The sequence below is a fragment of the Lynx canadensis genome, chromosome C1 (assembly GCF_007474595.2).
Source record: "Lynx canadensis isolate LIC74 chromosome C1, mLynCan4.pri.v2, whole genome shotgun sequence".
NCBI lineage: Eukaryota > Metazoa > Chordata > Mammalia > Carnivora > Felidae > Lynx > Lynx canadensis.
This window is the reverse complement of record NC_044310.1, coordinates 44,254,734-44,274,871: the sequence shown is the minus strand read 5'-3', so window position 1 is coordinate 44,274,871 and position 20,138 is coordinate 44,254,734. Positions and strand designations below refer to the sequence as shown.

General features: G+C 40.8%; 1 protein-coding gene across 1 annotated transcript in view; it reads left to right on the top strand.

Moving 5' to 3' along the window:
- USP24 (ubiquitin specific peptidase 24) overlaps nt 1-20,138 on the top strand; it is a 138,097-nt gene that overhangs the window by 44,671 nt on the left and 73,288 nt on the right. The window contains 16 exon segments of the mRNA XM_030323637.1: nt 1,057-1,122; nt 3,573-3,647; nt 4,232-4,390; nt 5,096-5,210; nt 5,418-5,521; nt 7,622-7,729; nt 7,915-8,010; nt 8,101-8,262; nt 8,461-8,508; nt 13,799-13,906; nt 14,582-14,731; nt 15,354-15,485; nt 16,567-16,678; nt 17,803-17,879; nt 19,120-19,260; nt 19,452-19,505. Coding sequence (XP_030179497.1) covers nt 1,057-1,122; nt 3,573-3,647; nt 4,232-4,390; nt 5,096-5,210; nt 5,418-5,521; nt 7,622-7,729; nt 7,915-8,010; nt 8,101-8,262; nt 8,461-8,508; nt 13,799-13,906; nt 14,582-14,731; nt 15,354-15,485; nt 16,567-16,678; nt 17,803-17,879; nt 19,120-19,260; nt 19,452-19,505 — 1,707 coding nt within the window.

Here is a 20,138-nt window from a genome sequence, read left to right as displayed (position 1 = left end):
CTTTTGCTTCTCTTTTTATTTTTATTGATAGTGTCTTTTGCTAACAGGAGCTTCCACATTTTATAAAAATTCCCCATTTTTTCTTTAATGGCTTTAAGAGTTTTCTAACTTGCTTAGGGAATATTCTCCCATGTCAAAGTTATAAAAATACCTGTTTTATTTTATACTTTTACAGTTTTATTTTTTATACTTGGTTCTTGAATTCATTTAGAATTTATTTTTATATATTACATAAGATAGAGATCCAGTTTAATTTTCTTCCAAATAGGTAACTGATTGTCATCAGATCCTCTAATGACTAATCCCTGATTTCTCTCCTATTTCGACATATTGGCTCAGTCACATGTCACAGCCCCACGTGTACGCGGGTGTGTTCCTTCTGTTGGTTTGTTCGTTCTTTCCCATTTCTATACTATTGCTGCACAGCTTTCCTTCCTGGTAGTACCAGTCTGCCCCACGTCCTTCTTCTCTCAGATCTCCTTGATCGTTCTCGTATTTCTGCCCTTTGAATATAATCAACATGCCAGGTTGTCCTGCAGAAATCCCCCAGAGATTGTGTTTGGAATTGTGTTAAATGTATAGGTCCCTGTGTGGAGAATTACAGTGCTGGTTCTTTCCGTTCAGGAACATGGCATCTGCTGGTTTATCTGGGCCTTCCCTTACGCGTTTCAGTAAAGTTTTATAATTTCCTCCACGGGAGACCTTCGGTGGTTTGTTGAAGGCACATTTCACTCCTTCGCCTACTATCCCCTTCTTTTTCAAATAAAAACTGTTAGTATTCTACAATGTAAATTTTAAAAGTCTTTCATCCAGTCCTCCAAAGAAGTTTTATTGGCATTATTATGATTTAAGTTCTATTAAATTTCTGTAACAATGTAAATGGATTGACGTCTTGTTACCAGTTCTTCCCGTCTGGGGGGTGTGGTTTGTCTGGTCATTCATTCGGGACTTGATCTGGTCACCATTTCAGATTGTCCCTGAAAGGGACGTGTTTAATGCTGAAAGGAAAAACACCCTCTCACACTGATGTCTGACCTTCACTGTCCTTGTTTTCAGGCGGTCTCAGCATTGGTGCAGCCCTTGGGGGTGTGTGCGGAGTACCTCAATTCCTCGGTGGTTCAGGTAAGACAGGCCACTTTACATTTGCTTCAGAAGGTGACCTAACACATACAGACAGTAATAATTACCTTTTTATCGGTTGGTCAGAATTGTGCCCTATTTCTTTTCTTTGTTCAGATTAGCTATTCTTCTGATAAAAATACTCTCAGAAAATAACGAAAAAATGGTTAATAATTCAAGGTAGAGGAGACTTCTAATATTTAAAAAGATGATTTACCTTTTCAGTTTATCATTTTATCAAATAGAATTTATATATGATTACATGTATTTTTGTTTCCTTATCTGTAAAATAGTCGACATATATCCCAGCCCCCTTCCCAGGATTGTTTAAGGATTCAGTGCCATTGTGTATTAAATGAGATCAGTGTTGAACAACCCACTGGGCTTCCTTGCTAGCTAAGTCACTGCTGAATAACAGCTTAACAGCACATCTTGTCTGATCTCCCGTCCCTGCAGGTTGTAAGTCAACAGGCCATCAAATAGTCAGAGCTGTGCATGTCAGTTTTCTAGTACTTAAGGCCTATTATACTTTCTTGTTTCCTTTCCATCTCAGTTGACAGGTTTTACTGAATAAAGTGTCACTTTGAAATACCTTCATTTTTTATTTTCTTTGTAAATAGGTCTGTGAAACCTGTAACTTTCCCAGAGATTTTTTTTTAAATCACTATAAATGGCTTTGAAAGCATAGAGTCCTTTGGGAGCAGTGTTTTTGTATGCACTGTTCCTTCTTGCTAATATCTCGTTTTAACAAGGGAGATACGATTTTGTTAGTAGGTGCAGGAAATTTCTACCATTTCTAAGTGTTAAATGCTTTCTTTGAATGTCAGAGTAATCCTGCAAGATTTTTACATGAAATCAGATGGTGGGCTATTTATGTATTTCTTCATTCTGGATATTGAGCTCATTAGAAACATTTTATGTTCTTTCACCTTATTAAACATATAATCATTAATTTTATAGTTGAAACACTAAGATATGAGGCAAAATTATTTGACTTTTTAATAATTTAATAATAAATACTAATAATTTAATAATTGGCTTTTTAATCATCAGGGCCAGGATTGGATTTTTAAATGCTCTCTACCCATGCATTGCCTTGTGGAAAGAGATTTAGCATAAATGTTCTAGCTTCTAATTAATACTAAATTCTTTAGAAATTCTAAGTTTTAGAGATGCCTGGGTGGCTCAGTTGGTTAAGCGTCCAGCCTTGAGTCAGGTCACGATCTCACAGTTCATGGGTTCGAGCCTTACGTCAGGCTCTGTGCTGACAGCTCAGAGCCTGGAGCCTGCTTCGGATTCTGTGTCTCCCTCTCTCTCTCTGCCCCTCCCTCCCTCCCTCCCTTGTTCTCTGTCTCTCTCTCAAAAATGAATAAAGACTAAAAAAAATTAACAAAGAAATTCTAAGTTTTAGATAAATAAGCACAGTAGACTTCAAAAAGAGTAAAAAGTATTGAATTTCCAACCAAAGCATATTTAATTGCTTCAAATTAGCCAACCTTCGATTTACTCAGCAATATATTCATGCTCTGAATTTATTCTCATACCATGTTCACATCGTATTACCTGATGCAAATTAACAACGGTCTCTACCACTTGCCCCTTGTATGCTTTGGAAGACATACGTAACATCTGTGTTTTGGCCTTCTTGTCTATCAAATGGTGATCATGCCCTTTGAGCTGCAGTGAGAAGTGAGCCGGGGGGTGCCACTGACGAGAACAGCACTGCTTGCCTCCTACCCTAGCAGCCCCCAGTCTTCCCCAGACAGGGGACGCAAGCGTAGAGGAAGAAATCCCAGTTGGATAATCGCCTGGTGTCATTTTAATTCTTTGCTAATGTCTTCTTGGCTTTGACAGCCATATGCTGTCTATCTTCTCTTGTCACCAGAGAAGTTTTTAAAAATTATTTTTCTTAGTTGGAAGTGAGCATTTAGACCTAGCTAATATTTTCCTCCTCCTCATGTAATATTTAGAGTTAGTTATCTGATTTGCTACCAACCCCGAGCGATGTGTTGTAGGAGTCTCGTCTGTAGGCCTCATTTATATCAGCACACAAAAATAGTGCATATCACAGCATTTTTTTTTTCGTGGTCTGTGCTTATATGCAGTTGTTAAAATCAAACACCAAATATTTACTTTATTACAGAAATAATACCTACTCATGCTTCATGTTTTAAAAGTTAGTTTATGTGTCTTTGGTTGCTCTTTGAAAGGACCCTTCTGAGATAGTGATGACAGGGCTTGCACCCATGTGGTATTAAAGGAGCTGGGCCATGGAGTCGGGTACGGCCTACTTGGGATGGTAGGAGCTAGCTAGCTATGGGGCTCTTGGCACTAGAATTGAGATCCTTCCGTTGCACTCTGTCCTTTGTTAAGTGTGAATGAAGAAGTGTCTGCTCTCTAGTTCTGGGGCAGAATCCGGAGTCTTTATTAACCGCAGCACATCTTTTCTGCAGCCGATGCTAGACCCAGTCATCCTTACTGCGATCCAGGATGTACGGAGCGTGGAGGAAAAGGACCTCAAAGATAAGGTAAATCCCGTCTCCAGACAGGTAGGCCCCAGAGCCTGTTAGTCCTCAAAGCACAGCCGGGACTCGGGGCAGGGTTCACACGCCATTGTTCTTTGGATTCTGGTCATATACAACTCACATCAAGTTCATTGTACATTTTCTAACCAAGAAACGCTTTCTGTAAAGCATCAGTATTCTGAAGCACCAGGTTGGCATGAAATCAATAGAGTGATTATAGGGTTCTCAGCAAGTGATACCGTTCAGAATTTTACTAACGTGTTGATTTAGAGAGTATTCTAATAGGTATAGCATTGAAGAAGCTTTTAAATAATTCAGTACTACAAGCTTGTCCAAAGTTGTTTAAAGTAATTTTAGCATTTAAGTTTAACAGTCTTTATGTTGTTGACCTTGAAATTCTCACAGGATCCTTCCCTTTGCTCACCTGTGTGCTAACTTTTGTTTAGAAGCAAACTAGTTAATTGACCATATGGAGTATGGGATACCACCCACCATTGCTGTTGAAAATGTCCCGTACTCCCGTGTCTGAACTGGGAGCAGAACGTTCTCATGGCTCCTTTTCTGTTTGTGTGTGCTTTGAATAAAAGAGATTGGTTAGCATCCCCGAGCTCTTGTCTGCCATCAAGTTACTCTGCATGCGCTTCCAGCCGGATTTGGTGACTGTGGTGGATGACCTTCGATTAGACATCCTGCTGCGCATGCTGAAGTCGCCACATTTTAGCGCTAAAATGAATTCCCTCAAAGAAGTAAGTTTTGTATTTGTTTGTAGAAGACTTAAAGCACAGACGCTTTAAGTTCTGCCAGAACTTGCGGTCATTAATATCAGAATGTTGAGAAATGAAGCAGAATAATTTCTTGTAATCATACAAAAAAGAGGTACCAGCGATTATATATAAAATGGTATCTGTGTTCGTAATTGTTAATGTGATCTTTCTACATGTGTTACATTCAAAATTCATTCTCTGAAATATTTGGAAATATTTAGTGTTTTTGTGAAATTGCCCAGAGAGTGCCCTTGTTGGCTCCACATTCTTTTTTTTTTTTTTTTAATATTTTTATTTATTTTTGAGAAAGAGAGAGACAGAGCATGAGTGGGGGAAGGGCAGAGAGAGAGAGAGAGAGAGACACAATTCAAAGCAGGCTCCAGGCTCTGAGCTGTCAGTACAGAGCCCCATGTGGGGCTCGAACTCATGAACTACGAGATCTATGACCTGAGCTGAAGTCAGATGCTCAACTGACTGAGCCAGCCAGGTGCCCCAGCTCCTTTTAAAGAGACATCAGGAATAAGTAGTCTGTTAACTTATTACAGTAACTGGCCTTTGATACATTTTGGCTAATTATCAGACCACATTGCAACACTGTAAAAGTCACAGGGTATGTATACATATATATGAAGATTTTGATTGTGCATATTTGCGCTGGATTCTGTCACAATAATCCTGTCTTCTTAGGTAACCAAACTAATAGAAGATAGCACTTTATCCAAATCTGTGAAGAATGCTATAGATACAGACAGATTGTTAGATTGGCTGGTTGAAAACTCAGTTCTGTCCATTGCACTGGAAGGTAAGTTGCTTTTTAAAAACATATATTTCTTAACACATAGTTGTAAGTGATGTATTTTTATATCAAAGAAAGGTGTGAAAATGTTGTTTTGACTGTATTAGCCTTTAAATCTGGTAGCGAGTTAATATTGCTTTGAATTAATAGAATCGTATTTAGAAAGTCAATGTTCACTGAATCTGTCTGCCTCTTGGGTGTTTCTTCCCTTAGGCAACATAGACCAAGCACAATACTGTGATCGTATAAAGGGGATTATTGAACTCTTGGGCAGTAAATTGTCTTTAGATGAACTTACTAAAATTTGGAAGATACAGGTAAGTTGATCAGAATTATTTTTGCCTTTTTCTGACATTTCTGTCAGAAGGAGAGGGAAGGAGAGTGGTGAACAAGCAGGGAAATGGATCTTGTATCCTGCTTTAGTCAAAGCGGAGCTGCTCCAATCTGTTTTGCAGTTCAGGGCTTCTGCTAAGATTGCATATGTGCAAAAGGATTGCACTACCCAGAAGATGTAAAACTACCCAGCTAGTCTAGTCTTCTCATGTCTCAGATTGAAAAAAATGAAAAGCTTTACCACAGGCCACACAGCAGTTAGGAATTACATGTCTTTTGTCTGTCAGTGTCCTGTTCTTTTCACTGCGTTTGCTTATCTATGTTCATGGATAGGTGTTTCCTGTTCAGTTCTGTTAAATGAGGATGAAAGTAACACTGAGTTTACAGACCTCAGCTTACCAGGACCCTCAGCAGCTGTGACAGAATCAGCCACACCCTTCATTTTCTTTTTCCTTCGCTCTGTTAATATCCATTTGGCTCATTTTCCTCCCACTTTTCTGGCACCCTCTTCAAGTCTCCTTTACTAACTTATTCTCTTCTACTTTGTAAATGTCAGTTTCTTTTAAGCCTTAGTCCTTGGCCCTTTCCTCAGTGTATAATCTTCCATTAGGCAGTTTCCTCCACTCCTGTGGCTTTGACTGCTTTTGGATGCTGCTGACTCTCAGAATTCTGTCCCTAATCCATACCTCTTCTTGGCCCTCCAGTGCAGTGTATGTAAATGTATATATAACTCTTGTGCCTTCATGCATGCCATCTTGTAGGCATCTCAAATCCAGTATGTCAGTACCTAGTCCTTTTTCAGTCTGTTTCAGTAATGGTGTTAGCCTTCATCTAGTTGCCCAGCCAGAAAGAGGCCCGGAGCTCACCTCGACTGTACCCTCTTAGACACTGTATCAGTCAGAACCTGGTCAGGAAACAGAAGCCTCGCTAGGTGTCTCAGAGGGAACTGGATACTGGGGGTTGTTGACAAAGGTGTTGCTAGGGGGGAAGAGCAAAAGAGAGAAGCAGGAATGCTGGGGGAGCGGAATGGGGAAAGGGCACACAAAGTGCAAGGAAAGGAATCTGCTTTTGGAGATGCTTTCGCTGCAAATGCCGGGGTTGCCCATGAGCCTGGCACCCCCAGCAGGGCTCCTGGAAGCCCGTGCTGCCACCAGGGCCAGCACCTGCGTCCAGTTCCTGAGCACAGAGCAGTGCCTCTTTCTTCCCCCTGCCTTCTCATCTCCCCGCAGTGCCTCCCCTGGGCAGGACCTATCGGGAGCATAGCTAGTAGAGGAAATGTGATTGGCAGGTACAGGACTGATAGAAAACCATCCTGGGTCCTACAGATCTTACTTCCCCTGTCCGCTTTCGTTGATTGAATACCCTCACAGAATGTCTGAGTGTAAGTTGTGAGTCCACATAAGGCTAAAGATTAGAGATCATGATGGATACAATGTATATCCCTACTGCATGCGGTGAATGTTTGTATATGGCAGATACTGGAAAATTCTTGTGGAATTGACTCTAAAAAAGTCCCTGCCTTTCAAGTCCTCCACATGGTGAGCAGTGAGGCATCATGGAGTCATGGTTGAGGTCATAAAGTGAGTTTCAACCATAAGGACAGCCACAGGACCTACATCTCTGAAGCAGAAACTTACTGCCCAAGGAATAAATAACTATTCATTGAAGTTACAATGTATCTATGAGCAAAATAGAAAACGAGGTAGAGACTCCCCTCAGCTGGAAGTGAATGCAAAGTCCTGAAATCAATTTGAATCTTTATTTGCCAGTCGAAAATACTGTGCACTCCCGTTGAAGTGAATATGTCAGATTGAGCACTTAACTGTCATCTTTTGAAAGATTTAATAGTGCTAGGAATTTAACCAAGGCCAACCGATGGCCATTAACAAGGGTCGCTTCCTTTAGTTTTGCCAGTATTCTCATGCAAGGGAATGCCAATGAAACTGGAATCAGTTTATCTTTATTGCTGCTTTGCTTTCCTCTTCTGTCAGTTGCAGGAGGGGGGAGTGGGGGGGGGGGGATGGGAGGCTGAGGTTTTTTCCAAGTTCCAGGACTTAACTTGCCCCCCATGTTTCCTTTTCCAGTCGGGACAATCATCTACTGTGATCGAGAACATCCATACTATTATTGCTGCAGCAGCTGTCAAATTTAATTCAGATCAGCTTAATCATTTGTTTGTTCTCATTCAGAAGGTACGTGTCCAGTCAAACGTGCTAGCTTTTTAAGTTTTTTCTAAAAGAAGCTTCCCCCTCTAAGCTGGAAGCTTCTAAACATACACTCTTCTTGCTTTAGCGAACCTTTCTAGCTCAGGTGTAAACTTTCTGCATATTTTGCCGGTTTGATACAATTGGATTGTCTTGCCTTTTCCCTTCCGCAGAGCTGGGAGACGGAAAGCGATAGAGTAAGACAGAAGCTGTTGAGCCTGATTGGACGAATAGGCCGGGAAGCTCGCTTTGAGACCACGTCTGGAAAGGCAGGAGGATGAAATTAATCTTTCCAGCTCCACATACTTTATGCGGTTGTTCGTGCATGTGTGGGCTCATCTTGTGTGGTGTTATTGTAGGTGTTAGATGTACTCTGGGAACTGGCCCATCTTCCGACCCTGCCCAGTAGCCTTATCCAGCAAGCCCTGGAGGAGCACCTGACGATCCTGAGTGACGCATACGCGGTGAAGGAAGCAATCAAGAGAAGCTACATCATTAAGTGCATAGAAGATATTAAAAGGGTTGGTCTTACCTTCGACCTCCTTTTGTTGTCAGAGCATCAATAGCATTGTCTGAGTAATTAGGACCCGATGATTTTCTTAGCCTATTATGTAAATCAAATGTGCGACCTGGAAACTCTTACCTTAGAGTCCGAGATTTGGAAATTGTAGGTACTGCTTTTACCAAGTCACTTACATTTCTCTTAAAATTCATTTCAGCCCGGAGAGTGGTCAGGTTTGGAAAAAAACAAGAAGGACGGATTCAAGGTAAGACTTTTCACATGGAACCGCCCAAAAGGTATACTAATTTAATGATTTCTTTTAATAAGTGTTTTGGTGTTTCTTTGAGTAATGCTCGGAAACTGCCGCCTATTCACAAATCCAAGGTCACATTCACAGGGTAGTTTTATTATTTTCATAAAATTGTAAGACCTTTAACTTAGTTTCTTCTTTTGTAAACTAAATGCGAAGTGTGCACCGTTTTAGTGAGTCCAATGGATTCTGCATAAATACCATGCCCATTTTTCTGCCATGAGGGAGAAGTGGAGCACTGTTCATGGAGTAAGAAAGAGAAGGGAAGAAGGAGGTTCATTCAGTGCTGGCACATAGTTGTTTTTCAGGTGCCTGGTTCAGAGGTGTTCATAAAGTGATTCCTTGGTGAGTCTTGCTGCTAGGACCCAATACTAGGAGGCGGGCGTAGGCGGTGACAGCCAGTGGGGCCACTGCCCTGGGAGCCCTTTGCCTCAGGGCTCCGGCCTCCAGCCTGCTGGGCACCTAGGGGCTGCCCTTTGAAAGCATGGTTAGCAGAGTAAGCAGTGATGACTAGCTCTCCCGTCCCTGCAGTGCTTAGACATCCAGTCTGTGCTCCGGAGGGCTGATCTTGGGGTGGCTCATTGGAGCGACCTCCCCTGTTGCAGCAGGACCCCCACCCCCCCCACCCCTGCCCCACCAAAGCAGTGCCCTCCTCTAGCCGAGGCCCTTGGGTTGCCCAGACCAAATGGAAAGCCTCATAACAGGAGGGATTTTGTTTTATTGTAACATAAAACAAGGTTTTGGTGAATGTGGCTTAGTAATTTCATTGGCTAAACATTTTTCTTGGCTTTCATTAATAAGTGTTTCTTTAAAGGTTCTTGAATACTGCTAATTTTCATTGGTATATTCGGAGACTCTTAGCTCTTGTTAAGAGGCCGTGGTGATTCAGTGAGCTTTTATTAAGTTATATTTGGTCATAAAGTTTAGTTAGGGACACGTAAGAACTTTGTGTTTTAGATTTCTGATGCCGAAATGTGATCAGGTGAATTTTCTACATATAACCTAGCCTTAGAGATTTTCAAAAAGTCACTCACAAACTGGAGCTGATGATGCTCAGGTTTTAAGGAATTGTTCCTTTAATTCAACAACATTGCTCTCGCTCTCAGATACAGTGTGAATTTTTCCAGTTCTCTCAGTTTAGCGATTCAGATACTTTGTTGCAGTCTCTGTCTTTGCGGTTGACCCTCATCCAGAGTGAGTTGTGTAAGGAGTTTAGACCCTTCCCTAGCAGTAGTAATAGCAAGATGAAAAGGTATCTGTAGACAAACAGTCTTGGCTTCTCAGCAGCAGATACATTTCTTTATAAATCTGAGGGTCCCAGCTCAAGGGACTTTTTCCTGCCTCCAGGGAAATAGCTTTTGAACCCAGCACCCCTTTCCCGCCGCCTGCTCCTTCCTCGCCGTGGCTCAGCATGTCTTCGCTCTTCTAGTCGTAGCGTCGGTGCCTCTTTGTTGCCCCTCTTTGCGGTCACTTCATTCATGCCTGTTGTTTTATAACAAAGCTCAAGTCACGTGGCGATTTTTGGAGTCATTTTGTGAGACTTGAAAGGAGTGCCCTTCCGTTTTTATTTCCCACTGCTCCCAGTTAAAGAAATTCTCATGTACCATGATTTCATTCCAAATAATACCTTGCGTTTACATAGCACTTTTCAGTGGACTGAGTGCTCTCGCACATTCGCTCTGAAAGTACACATGGCTGAGGGGGGCAGCGGGAAGATCAGAGCCCCCTGGATCTGGCTCCAGGCAGGGGGGTGAGTTATATCCTGCCACTAAAGGTGTTTTTCTATGCTATGCCCTTTCCTGCCAGGCAGCAAGGTGGGCTGACTGGGGATTATGTCTCCCTGCCAGGCTACACAGAAACTAAGCAAAGGGTAAGACAAGATCACCCACCTCTTACTCCCCTCCCACCCTCAGCTACCTCTGTTCCCCCAACTGATTCCCCTTCCCTCTGCTTTTGACACTTTTAAAATTCCCAGATTCCACTGTTGTGTTCGGAAATTCCGACCCTTATTTCTTAACTTTATTTCTGTAGATTCTGCCAGGATACCTACCCTTGGCTCCCTTGGTCCTCTTTCCTTTGCTTCCTTTATACCTTCCACTGTTTACCCCCAACCCTCTCCCTCTTATTTCACTCCTTTTTTCCCTTCAATTAAAAATTTAAATGTACGCATCCAAAAAAAAAAAAAAAATCACTAAGCCAAAAAAGTCGTTTTTACTCAAGTAGCAGTGTTTGGGTATTCCCTAAGTCATTCTCTTCAGCACCACCCCTGCCCCCCAGCACAGTGCCTGGCAGCTTCTAGGTGGATGCCCGCCCCTTCCTCTTATTCCGCCCCTTCACCCTGTGAGGACACTAAAATCGTTACTTACCCAGAGTGGAGTGGCCTCTACTTGCCAAAGCACGTAATCCAAAGCAAAAGTAGCAAGATGTCCTCAGTACAGCCTCACAGTGATGTGGTTAGCACAGGAGGAAATACTTTTTTAAAAACGTCCTCCCATGCAAAAATGTGTGCTTTGAATCTAGGGTAAATGGCTAGGTCTGGAAAAAGAAGACAGATGAGAAAGGGGGGATGTTCAGCTTTGAGAAGAGAATTCAAGAAAGAATATGAAAGTGTTCTTCAGAGACTTAGATTGTGATAGAGAAGTTTGATCCCACCGACTTTTTATGTCTCCCAAGAAGTCGCGGGAGGCCTGTTTCAATACGAGAGAGCAGCGAACTTTCCGTGAGAAGTCGGCGGTAGAATGCACTGTCTCCTCATCACGGGAAGCACTAGGAGACTAGTCGTTAAACCAGAGTGACTGAGGATTTAGGCATAGGTTTGCAGGCTATACCAATTGACCTTGAAGGCTTCATCTGATATTGAGGTCTAATTTGGACATACCGTTACCGCCTACTTATGAAATCTCAGCTCCATTACCAGGCATTATCAAATGTGCTCATTTTAATTGTTCACCGTAGTCTCTTGGCCTTTTGGTAAGCGGAGAAAAATAATTTAAATTTTTCTTGTAACTGAGCAACATCGTGTCGTGGATATGATGGAATAAATAACATCTTTCCTGTTTGCTAAACTTTAGAAAGGCCATATCAGAAATACTTTTTAAATTCCAATTTTATTTGATTTCCTGAATTTTATTGGATGGTGAGCTACTTTCAAAGGATGATTTTCTATGTTAAATAAAAATATTCTAACCATAATTAACTGAAATCGTCCTAATACTGCTTTTTAATATATCTGATTATTTGCTAGAGGGTTCATATTTATATCCTCATGTTTATAATCCTTTTGGTAGGTATGAGTTTGGACTTAAGCCTTAGGGTTTTAATCTTTGTCATTTGGCAACTCTTCTATTTTAGCACACATACGTAGGTAGTCTTGCAAACAGTTGGCCTTTAATATATACCTTATTTCTCTGATTCTAAGATGCCAGTGACTGCAACCTGCATCACAGATTTAGTAAGTTGCAGAGAAGGAAAAAAGAAGCTACATTTTAGTTTTACCATTCTTTAGTTTAAATTCACACTCAAGAGTTTGCATCTAAGCCTCTTTCTGACCAGTCTGTACGGCTTCACTGGCACAGTGCTTTTCATTATCTGGTAGTAACTTTGACCTCCGTAAGAATGACTGTATCCTTCCGAGGCATGTTAAAGACTATGGAATTTTGTGTCCTTGTCCTTTTTTGTAAAACTCAAGCTGCTTTTTTCCTTAACAGAGTCAAGTTGTGTATACTACAAGATAAACAGCTTCTCTTGAATTTTGGGTGCAACCTTTGGACAGAGACATTTAGTGGTGGGTGACACGGCCCTTCACAGGGTATGAGTCTGTCACACCAAATTCTCCTGGCTTTGAGACTGAGACCACTGGCAGGATTCTTTGCTTTTGAGTTGACAGACACGACAGGCTAATCCTGTTACATCGTAGTGTCATCTCTTTGACAGTTTAAGTAACAAATTTGTGATCTAAATTCAAGTTAAGAAGCCATCCTTGTTTGGTGCTACATATATGAGGTCGCAACTAAAATGACGGGTAGACGCACAAGTAGATACATTTCATATACAGCTAAGGGTGCACGTACGCAGGTAAGGACAGCCGTGTCAAAACTTTCTCCCCCCCAGTGGCTGCTAAGTTACTTTTGACAAAATTGTAATAAGTGTCAATTTCAGAAATGTTGAAATTTATAAAACCTGTATCTTAGAATCCAGGAAATACGGTATTTGCGATTGGTTGGCTGATCTCCAAGAAGACCAGTCTTGTTTTGGGCAGTAGCTCGCTCTCGTTTACATATTCAGTAGTATGCTGTTTTTCTGCCAAAGACAGAAAGTAGGTTTTTTCAGAAGTATTTTCTGCCCCATAAAGGTCTTCATGTTACTGAAAGACGTGAAGAAGCAAGAAGCCTTTAAAAACGAAGGCAAAATTCAGCCTTGAAAATAAAGGCTAAGGACCTAAAACTTACTGTACTCAGTTTTTTAGACACTTAATCGGCGATTTGATTAACAGTGTTAAACTGACAGCCTTCCAAATTTTACAGATCTCTTAATTTGAAAGTTGTTGTGTATTAGAGAGCAGTTCTGTTTTTAAAGATTATTCCACAAACACCAGACTTTTCAGAAGATCTGGATTGTCCGGTACCAGTTTCAGAAATAACATTTGAAAGTGTTTCTGAAAAATACAAAGTACAAATGTAAAGTGGCTGTGATAATTAAAAATTGAATTCTCTCTTGCAAAAGTGTTTTAACTAGGAGATAGAAGCAGGTCATGAGTATTTTCTTGAATATATAGACCACTATCAGAGTCTTGATCATACCATTGGTATCTTAACCATATAATTGTAGAAAATCACATTTCTATACCATTTTCCTCACCAGCCAGTCCAGTATCATCCAAGTTAAACTTTGCCCGTCAGTTCATTTGATCATGTCAACATGTCCTAGCAGCCTGTGCTACTTAATCTATCCTCTGAAATTGCTAATCCCTTGTCGTCTGTTTTTTGCTGATGTACCCTATACATTTACTGTCACTTCACATCCACTCCTGTTTGCAGTTCTTGGCCTTAGGAAATTGCATGCAGAATAAGAAGTTGAAGACTGACTTACGAGTGCATGGAGATGAGCTGTAAATGAGCAGTGTGGACAGGAAAATAATAGGATGTATAGCATCAAACCTAATCGACTTGGGAAATTTTTATAGCTAATAAATTTTGCCTGCCATTCATTTCTAGATGTAACTAATGTAACTTCTTTTTAACTCTAGTCGTCTCAGCTTAATAATCCCCAGTTTGTATGGGTGGTGCCAGCCTTGCGTCAGCTCCACGAGATCACCCGCTCGTTTATAAAACAGACCTATCAAAAGCAAGACAAGGTAAGAGAGCAGCTATGTTTGATCAGCATACGATTCTGCTTACACAACTCCTCTAATAACAAAATGTAAATAAAATTGCTGAGTTGTAAAGTCACTGTTTTACATCTTGATGGTTATTAAAACAGCTCATTTATATTCTTTAATAATCTTGAGTTCAAACATCATTCTGCTGTCATTTCTACAAGAGCTCTTCTTTTGCAACATCCTTGATTCGTTTCCTTTTTATTTCCTTAATTGATTGACATGATTATGCCAGTTTTTAAAAGGCTGAATGGTATTTTAGAACTGTGTTCGAAAAGATTTAAAGACATTTGATCTCAGGAAGATGAGATTGTTTAAAGGACCCAGAGCTTCTTCAGTGTACGAGACTTGGGAGGAAAGACCTGAAAAGTACGCAAGAAGCGAAAAGATTCTTTTCTGAAATCCGTCTTTTAAAAAAAAGAGAGAGGATGTCTCTAGAAGCAAAACGTTAGCAGAGAAGTTTATGAGTTCCCTAGTAAGTGCACATACTAGATGATTTTGTTTGCTTTTGTGTAGGGAATGAATCCTCAGTGAAGCAATCCTTAGATTTGCAGTCCCTCACTAGGGCTATGTGCTGAAGCGGAAGCTTCTGCTAAACTCACAAAGTGACTGCAGATTCTCATGCCATTTTTCTTTTTGTTGTTTTTTGCCAAGAGCATCATTCAAGACTTGAAGAAAAATTTTGAAATCGTGAAGTTGGTGACCGGAAGTTTGATAGCTTGTCATCGACTTGCAGCCGCTGTGGCTGGACCCGGAGGCTTGACTGGTTCCACGCTGGTGGATGGCCGATACACTTACCGGGAGGTATCCGGAGCTGTGCTTTCGTGTCGTGCTTTACAGCATCCGTTCGGCTATTTGCGCGCGAACTATAAACGTGATACTGGTAGGGTGTCGCTCTAGAGAGGTGGCATGAGGTTTCTTTGTAGCGATGGAGCAGTTTTATGTTTTGACTATAACCGTTTTACAGTAACAGTTTAGGAAGTTGTTATTTGTGGGCGAATCATTCAGCAAATCACCTTAGAACTGCATACGATAAAGTGAAAAAGATTACCATGTTTCCTCTGCCTTTCATATGAAATGATAATGGTCTGTGCTGTGGAGAATTGCTTTCGTTTTTCAAATCAGTTGATTAGTAATATTGTTTTTAAAAATTAGAAAAAAAACTTAACCAGTGTTTGCGGTATTTCAGTATGAGGTTACGGAGGTGGTATTTTACTGCCATCCAACTTGACTAGAAGTTGTAACAGACTTGAAGTAGTTTCCACTGTATCGTGCTGTTAACAGATGTCTCGCCTTTATTTCACCCTCAATTATATGTGCAAGCGTTAGGTAGAATTCTTGTTCTAATTTTCAAAAAGTTTGTTTTAATTTTGCTTTTGCGCAGGAATGCCTGGAGTTAACTAATTAGCATTACTTCTTTTTGCAGTATTTAGAGGCCCATCTAAAATTTCTAGCGTTCTTCTTGCAAGAAGCCACTCTGTATCTGGGTTGGAATCGTGCCAAGGAAATCTGGGAGTGTCTTGTGACTGGCCAGGATGTTTGTGAATTGGATCGAGAGGTAAGAAGATGGTAGTGTGGCTAAAATAAGGCAGAAGTGGGGCTTCTGTAGTTTACCTTTTTTATGGGTCTCACATCGTCGATTCTAAATGCTTCTCAAGGGGCGCCTGGGTGGCTCTGTCGGTTGAGCGTCCGACTTCAGCTCAGGTCACGATCTCGCGGTCTGTGGGTTCGAGCCCCGCATCGGGCTCTGTGCTGACAGCTCGGAGCCTGGAGCCTGTTTCGGATTCTGTGTTTCCCACTCTCTGACCCTCCCCCGTTCATGCTCTGTCTCTCTCTGTCTCAAAAATAAATAAACATAAAAAAAAAATTTTTAAATACTTCTCAATTTGCTAAGCACACATTTATGCTAATCGGCCAGGAGCTGTAAGTGCTGAAAAAATACATTATATGATACATATCTATGACACAAACATGTGAGTTCAGTAATTTTTATACCATTCTGGACAAAACCAAATTGAGCCGAAAGAGCACAGCTGAAGAATTCTCAGTATGTCTTATAATTTTTCTCCCTCCCATGGAACTAATTTCAAGTTACCAACCAAGAACTTTGAGTTCCTGCAATGATGTCGTACGGCAGAAACACAAACACAAACTTCTTTGTTGTATTCTAAACACAAAGAAGAATAAATGCCCAGACAGATTTTTTTCCGACTATAATTAAACAGCTGAAAATAGATTAAGCCAGGAGCAGAACACCTGACTTGGCGTATTCTAACGATGAATTGTGTGCTCATCTCCGTTTGCAGAGTTGTAACTACTTCCTAGGATCGTTGAAAGGACTGAATAAATGCCCGTGCCCAGCACAGCGGCTGGCACACAACAAGGCTTATGAATAAACGTTAGTGGGCAAGCCCAAGTCTAACCTTCATTGAACAGGAGGAGTGTATATTTTCATTATCTGAGGGAAAGGCTGCTAGGAACTGCTTTATTTGGCTCTGGCGTTCCAGGCGTTTCCGTTGTCCCTGGTAATACAAATTTTTGAAGCATTGAACGTAGCCTATCATCTGTCTCCCACTTTGGAATAAGTATTTGCCTAACATGAATTTTAGTTATAGGGTAATGTTTGTCTTAATCCACAGATGTGTTTTGAATGGTTTACAAAAGGCCAACATGATCTCGAGAGTGACGTTCAGCAGCAGCTTTTCAAGGAGAAAATTCTTAAATTGGAGTCATATGAAATCACCATGAATGGTAGGAAGAAAACTTCAAGTCTTTTTTTCTCAGTTCTTTAAGAAATGTGATTCTTTCCTTTCCCTGTAAGCCCACTTCTCAGAAGCAACTAAGCAGTCTGGGTTATCCTTCTGGACTTTTCTTTATGCGTATAAAGACATATCTGTGTATACCTGTGTTTATATACACAGATTAATTCCTTTTTATGTGAATAGTATCTCGTGATTCACTTTAAATTATATGGCCTTACCATTTCAGTTGTCAAATGGTAGCACATATCAGTATTATTCTATTTTATGGCTGAATAATATTTCATTGTATGAATATACCACATTTTGTTTATCCATTCATCAGTGATGGATACTGAAGTGTTAATCACTTTTGGCCATTACTAATAACACCGCTGTAAGCATTCATGTACAAGTTTTTGTGTGGACGTTAGTTTTCATTTCTCTTGGGTATATACCTAGGAGTGGAATTGAATCATATAATTAACATTTTGAAGAGCTGTCAGACTATTTTGCAAAGTGGCTGCACCGTTTTATAATCCTACCAGCAATATCTGAGGGTTTCAGTTTCGTCACATCTTCACCAATCCTCGTTACTGTCTGTCGTCTTTATTCTAGCCGTCCTGGTGTGTGTGAAGTGTTATCTCGTGGTTTGGTCTGCATTTCCCTGATGACTAAGGATATTGAGCATCTCTTCATGTGTTTATTGACTGTTTGTATACATTCTTTGGAGAAACGTCTGTTCGGACCTTTTGCCCATCATGAATTGGGCTGTTGGTCTTTTTATTGTGGAGTTGTGAGAGTTCTTTATATATTCTGTCTAGTGGCGCCTCATCCGATAGACACTCTGCATATATTTTGTCCCATTCAGTGGGTGGTCTTTTCACTCTCTCATAGTCCTTTGAAGCACAAGAGCTCCTAATTTTGATGAGGTTCAATTTACCTAGTTTTTATTTTGCTGCTCGTGCTTTTGGTACCATGTCTGACAAACCGTTGCCTAATCGGAAGTCTTGAAGATTTATGTCTGTTGTGTCCCAAGAGTTTTACAGTTTTGGCTCTTGATATACTTTGAGTCTCTTCCTTGGTTATCTGTGTTACTTAGAGTGCATGAATTTATCTGACCTTCTGTAATTTCAGGGTTTAACTTATTTAAGACTTTTTTTGAAAATGTGAATCTTTGTGATCATCGATTGAAACGACAAGGAGCTCAGTTGGTAAGTACCTTCTTCCAAAATCTGGATAATTTGGATAGTCTAGTAAAACATGGCACAAAAGGTGTTCTAATTGAGAGAAAACACGACCTTTTTTAAAGAATGGGCATCGCCTCAACTGCGTCTTTTGCTTTGATGACAGAGCTTCTCTTAGAGCGTAACGGAGGCTCCCTTTCTGGCACAGCGACACCTCGCTAACTGCCCGGGAGAACAGAGTTGACTTCTCATCCCTCCGTGCTTCTTGCTGACCCAGGGCAGCCAGCAGCCTCCTGTGGCTAGGTGAATGCAGGACAGGGATAGTTTTATTGAAGCTTCCAGCTCCTCAGATCCAGTAATGGATGTGTTCCTAAAAAATAACAACATCTTGGGGCGCCTGGGTGGCTCAGTCGGTTGAGCGTCCGACTTCGGCTCAGGTCATGATCTCACGGTTTGTGAGTTCGAGCCCCGCATCGGGCTCTGTGCTGACAGCTCGGGGCCTGGAGCCCGCTTCAGTTTCTGTGTCTCCCTCTCTCTCTGCGCCTCCCCTGCTCACACTCTGTCTCTCTCTCAAAAAATAAATAAAAGATTAAAAAAAAATAGTAACATCTTCCATTCTGAAGATGAATCTTCGGTTCATCACAGCGACAAGGATTTGGGGAGGAAACTTTAGGAACAGACAGTGAAGCAGGAGAATGTGAGGATCTGTCGAATGTATGCAACTTATGTTTATATTTACATGTGAACCTTAAAAAAAGAAAGGCAGTAAATAATGGTCTCTTTTAAGACCTAACTCTTTTGATTCAAGGCCTGGCTTCGTGGATGGTACGAATTTTTACAAGATCTTGTAAGTGTAAGCTTGGATCCTGCCGTTTGAACTGAGCTTTGGGAAGACCCGATTGAGCCTCAAGGATTATTAACCACTTCTAGCCTGGCTCTGTTTCCTTTTGAGGACAAGCTCCTGAAGCTGGTGCTCCTTCACTCCTGTGCTATTTTCTGTAACCTGCTTGGGTAGATTTCCAGCTTGAGTTTAGGAACATCTGGAGAAAACTCTCCATATCTCCCCTGGTTGCCATGGACATAGCCCAGTGTTTCTGTGGTTAGTTGTTTTTGATTTAAAATACAGTACAGTAGTGCTCTCCTATGTAGCTTGGCTTTCGCAGCCTTAATGCATATTGAACTGAAAGGTGTGGACTTAATGATATAACAGAAAATAATTGTAATTTTGTGACCTTGGTGTGCTGTATGATTTTTTTCTTTTGAACAGTATGTAGAAAAGCTGGAATTGATAGGAATGGATTTCATTTGGAAAATAGCCATGGAATCACCTGATGAAGAAATTGCTAATGAAGCTATTCAGTTAATCATAAACTATAGTTACATTAATCTAAATCCCAGATTGAAGAAGGTGGGTATCAAAGGACAGAAGGTACTTACACACAAAACAGAAAATTATATGTATATATATATATTTTTTTTTTTTGATAACTTCTGACCTTTGGCATGCCTAAAATTGGCTTTTTTATTTTGATGTTTTCTCATTAATAATGATTGCAATTAAATGTCGGACTAATTTTAATTTCCATGTACTTCTTTTAGGATTCCGTATCGTTACATAAGAAATTTATTGCTGATTGTTACACGAGATTAGAAGTGAGTGGCAGATTTTATTTAACATGTTTCTGAAATAAATGCTTTGACATTTTTCCTTTTATAATTTTCTGTTTGATATCATGTGTCATGTTGATATTTGTGGCTGGATTCTGTCGAAGAATTTGTCAGCCGTATTGTATTGTCACAGAGGGAACAGACATTTGCCTGGATTCCCCCAGTACAGAAATGTCCTCCATAGGGAAGCTTTGCTTCTCTTTCCACCACGTCTCCTCCCCACTCCACCCGCCCCCCTTTTTGGGGTATGGGAACTGTCTTCAGAAAATGGGCCTACTCGACATTCCACATTTCTAGTAGATTCTTCTCCCCTTTTTCCTTTTCTGCCCAGGGATTTTATGCAAGAACTTGTTTTTCCCACCCTTGCCCATGTTTCAGCTGCGATTATATCTTAGATGCTATTAAAGGCCATAGTAGGTGGTATTGGTTGCCTTTGTCCATTAGAAGCCTGCTGTGTGATACTATCTCACATATATTTCCAGTGCCTTGGCTCCAGCATGATGGTTAAAGCGTTAAACAGTCATTTCTGTTCTTAAGTTGTGTTTAAGTTTTTTACCTATTCCAGAAACGTAATGCTACTGCCCCCAAAGGTCAAGAAGTTAAACCTCGTGATGACGA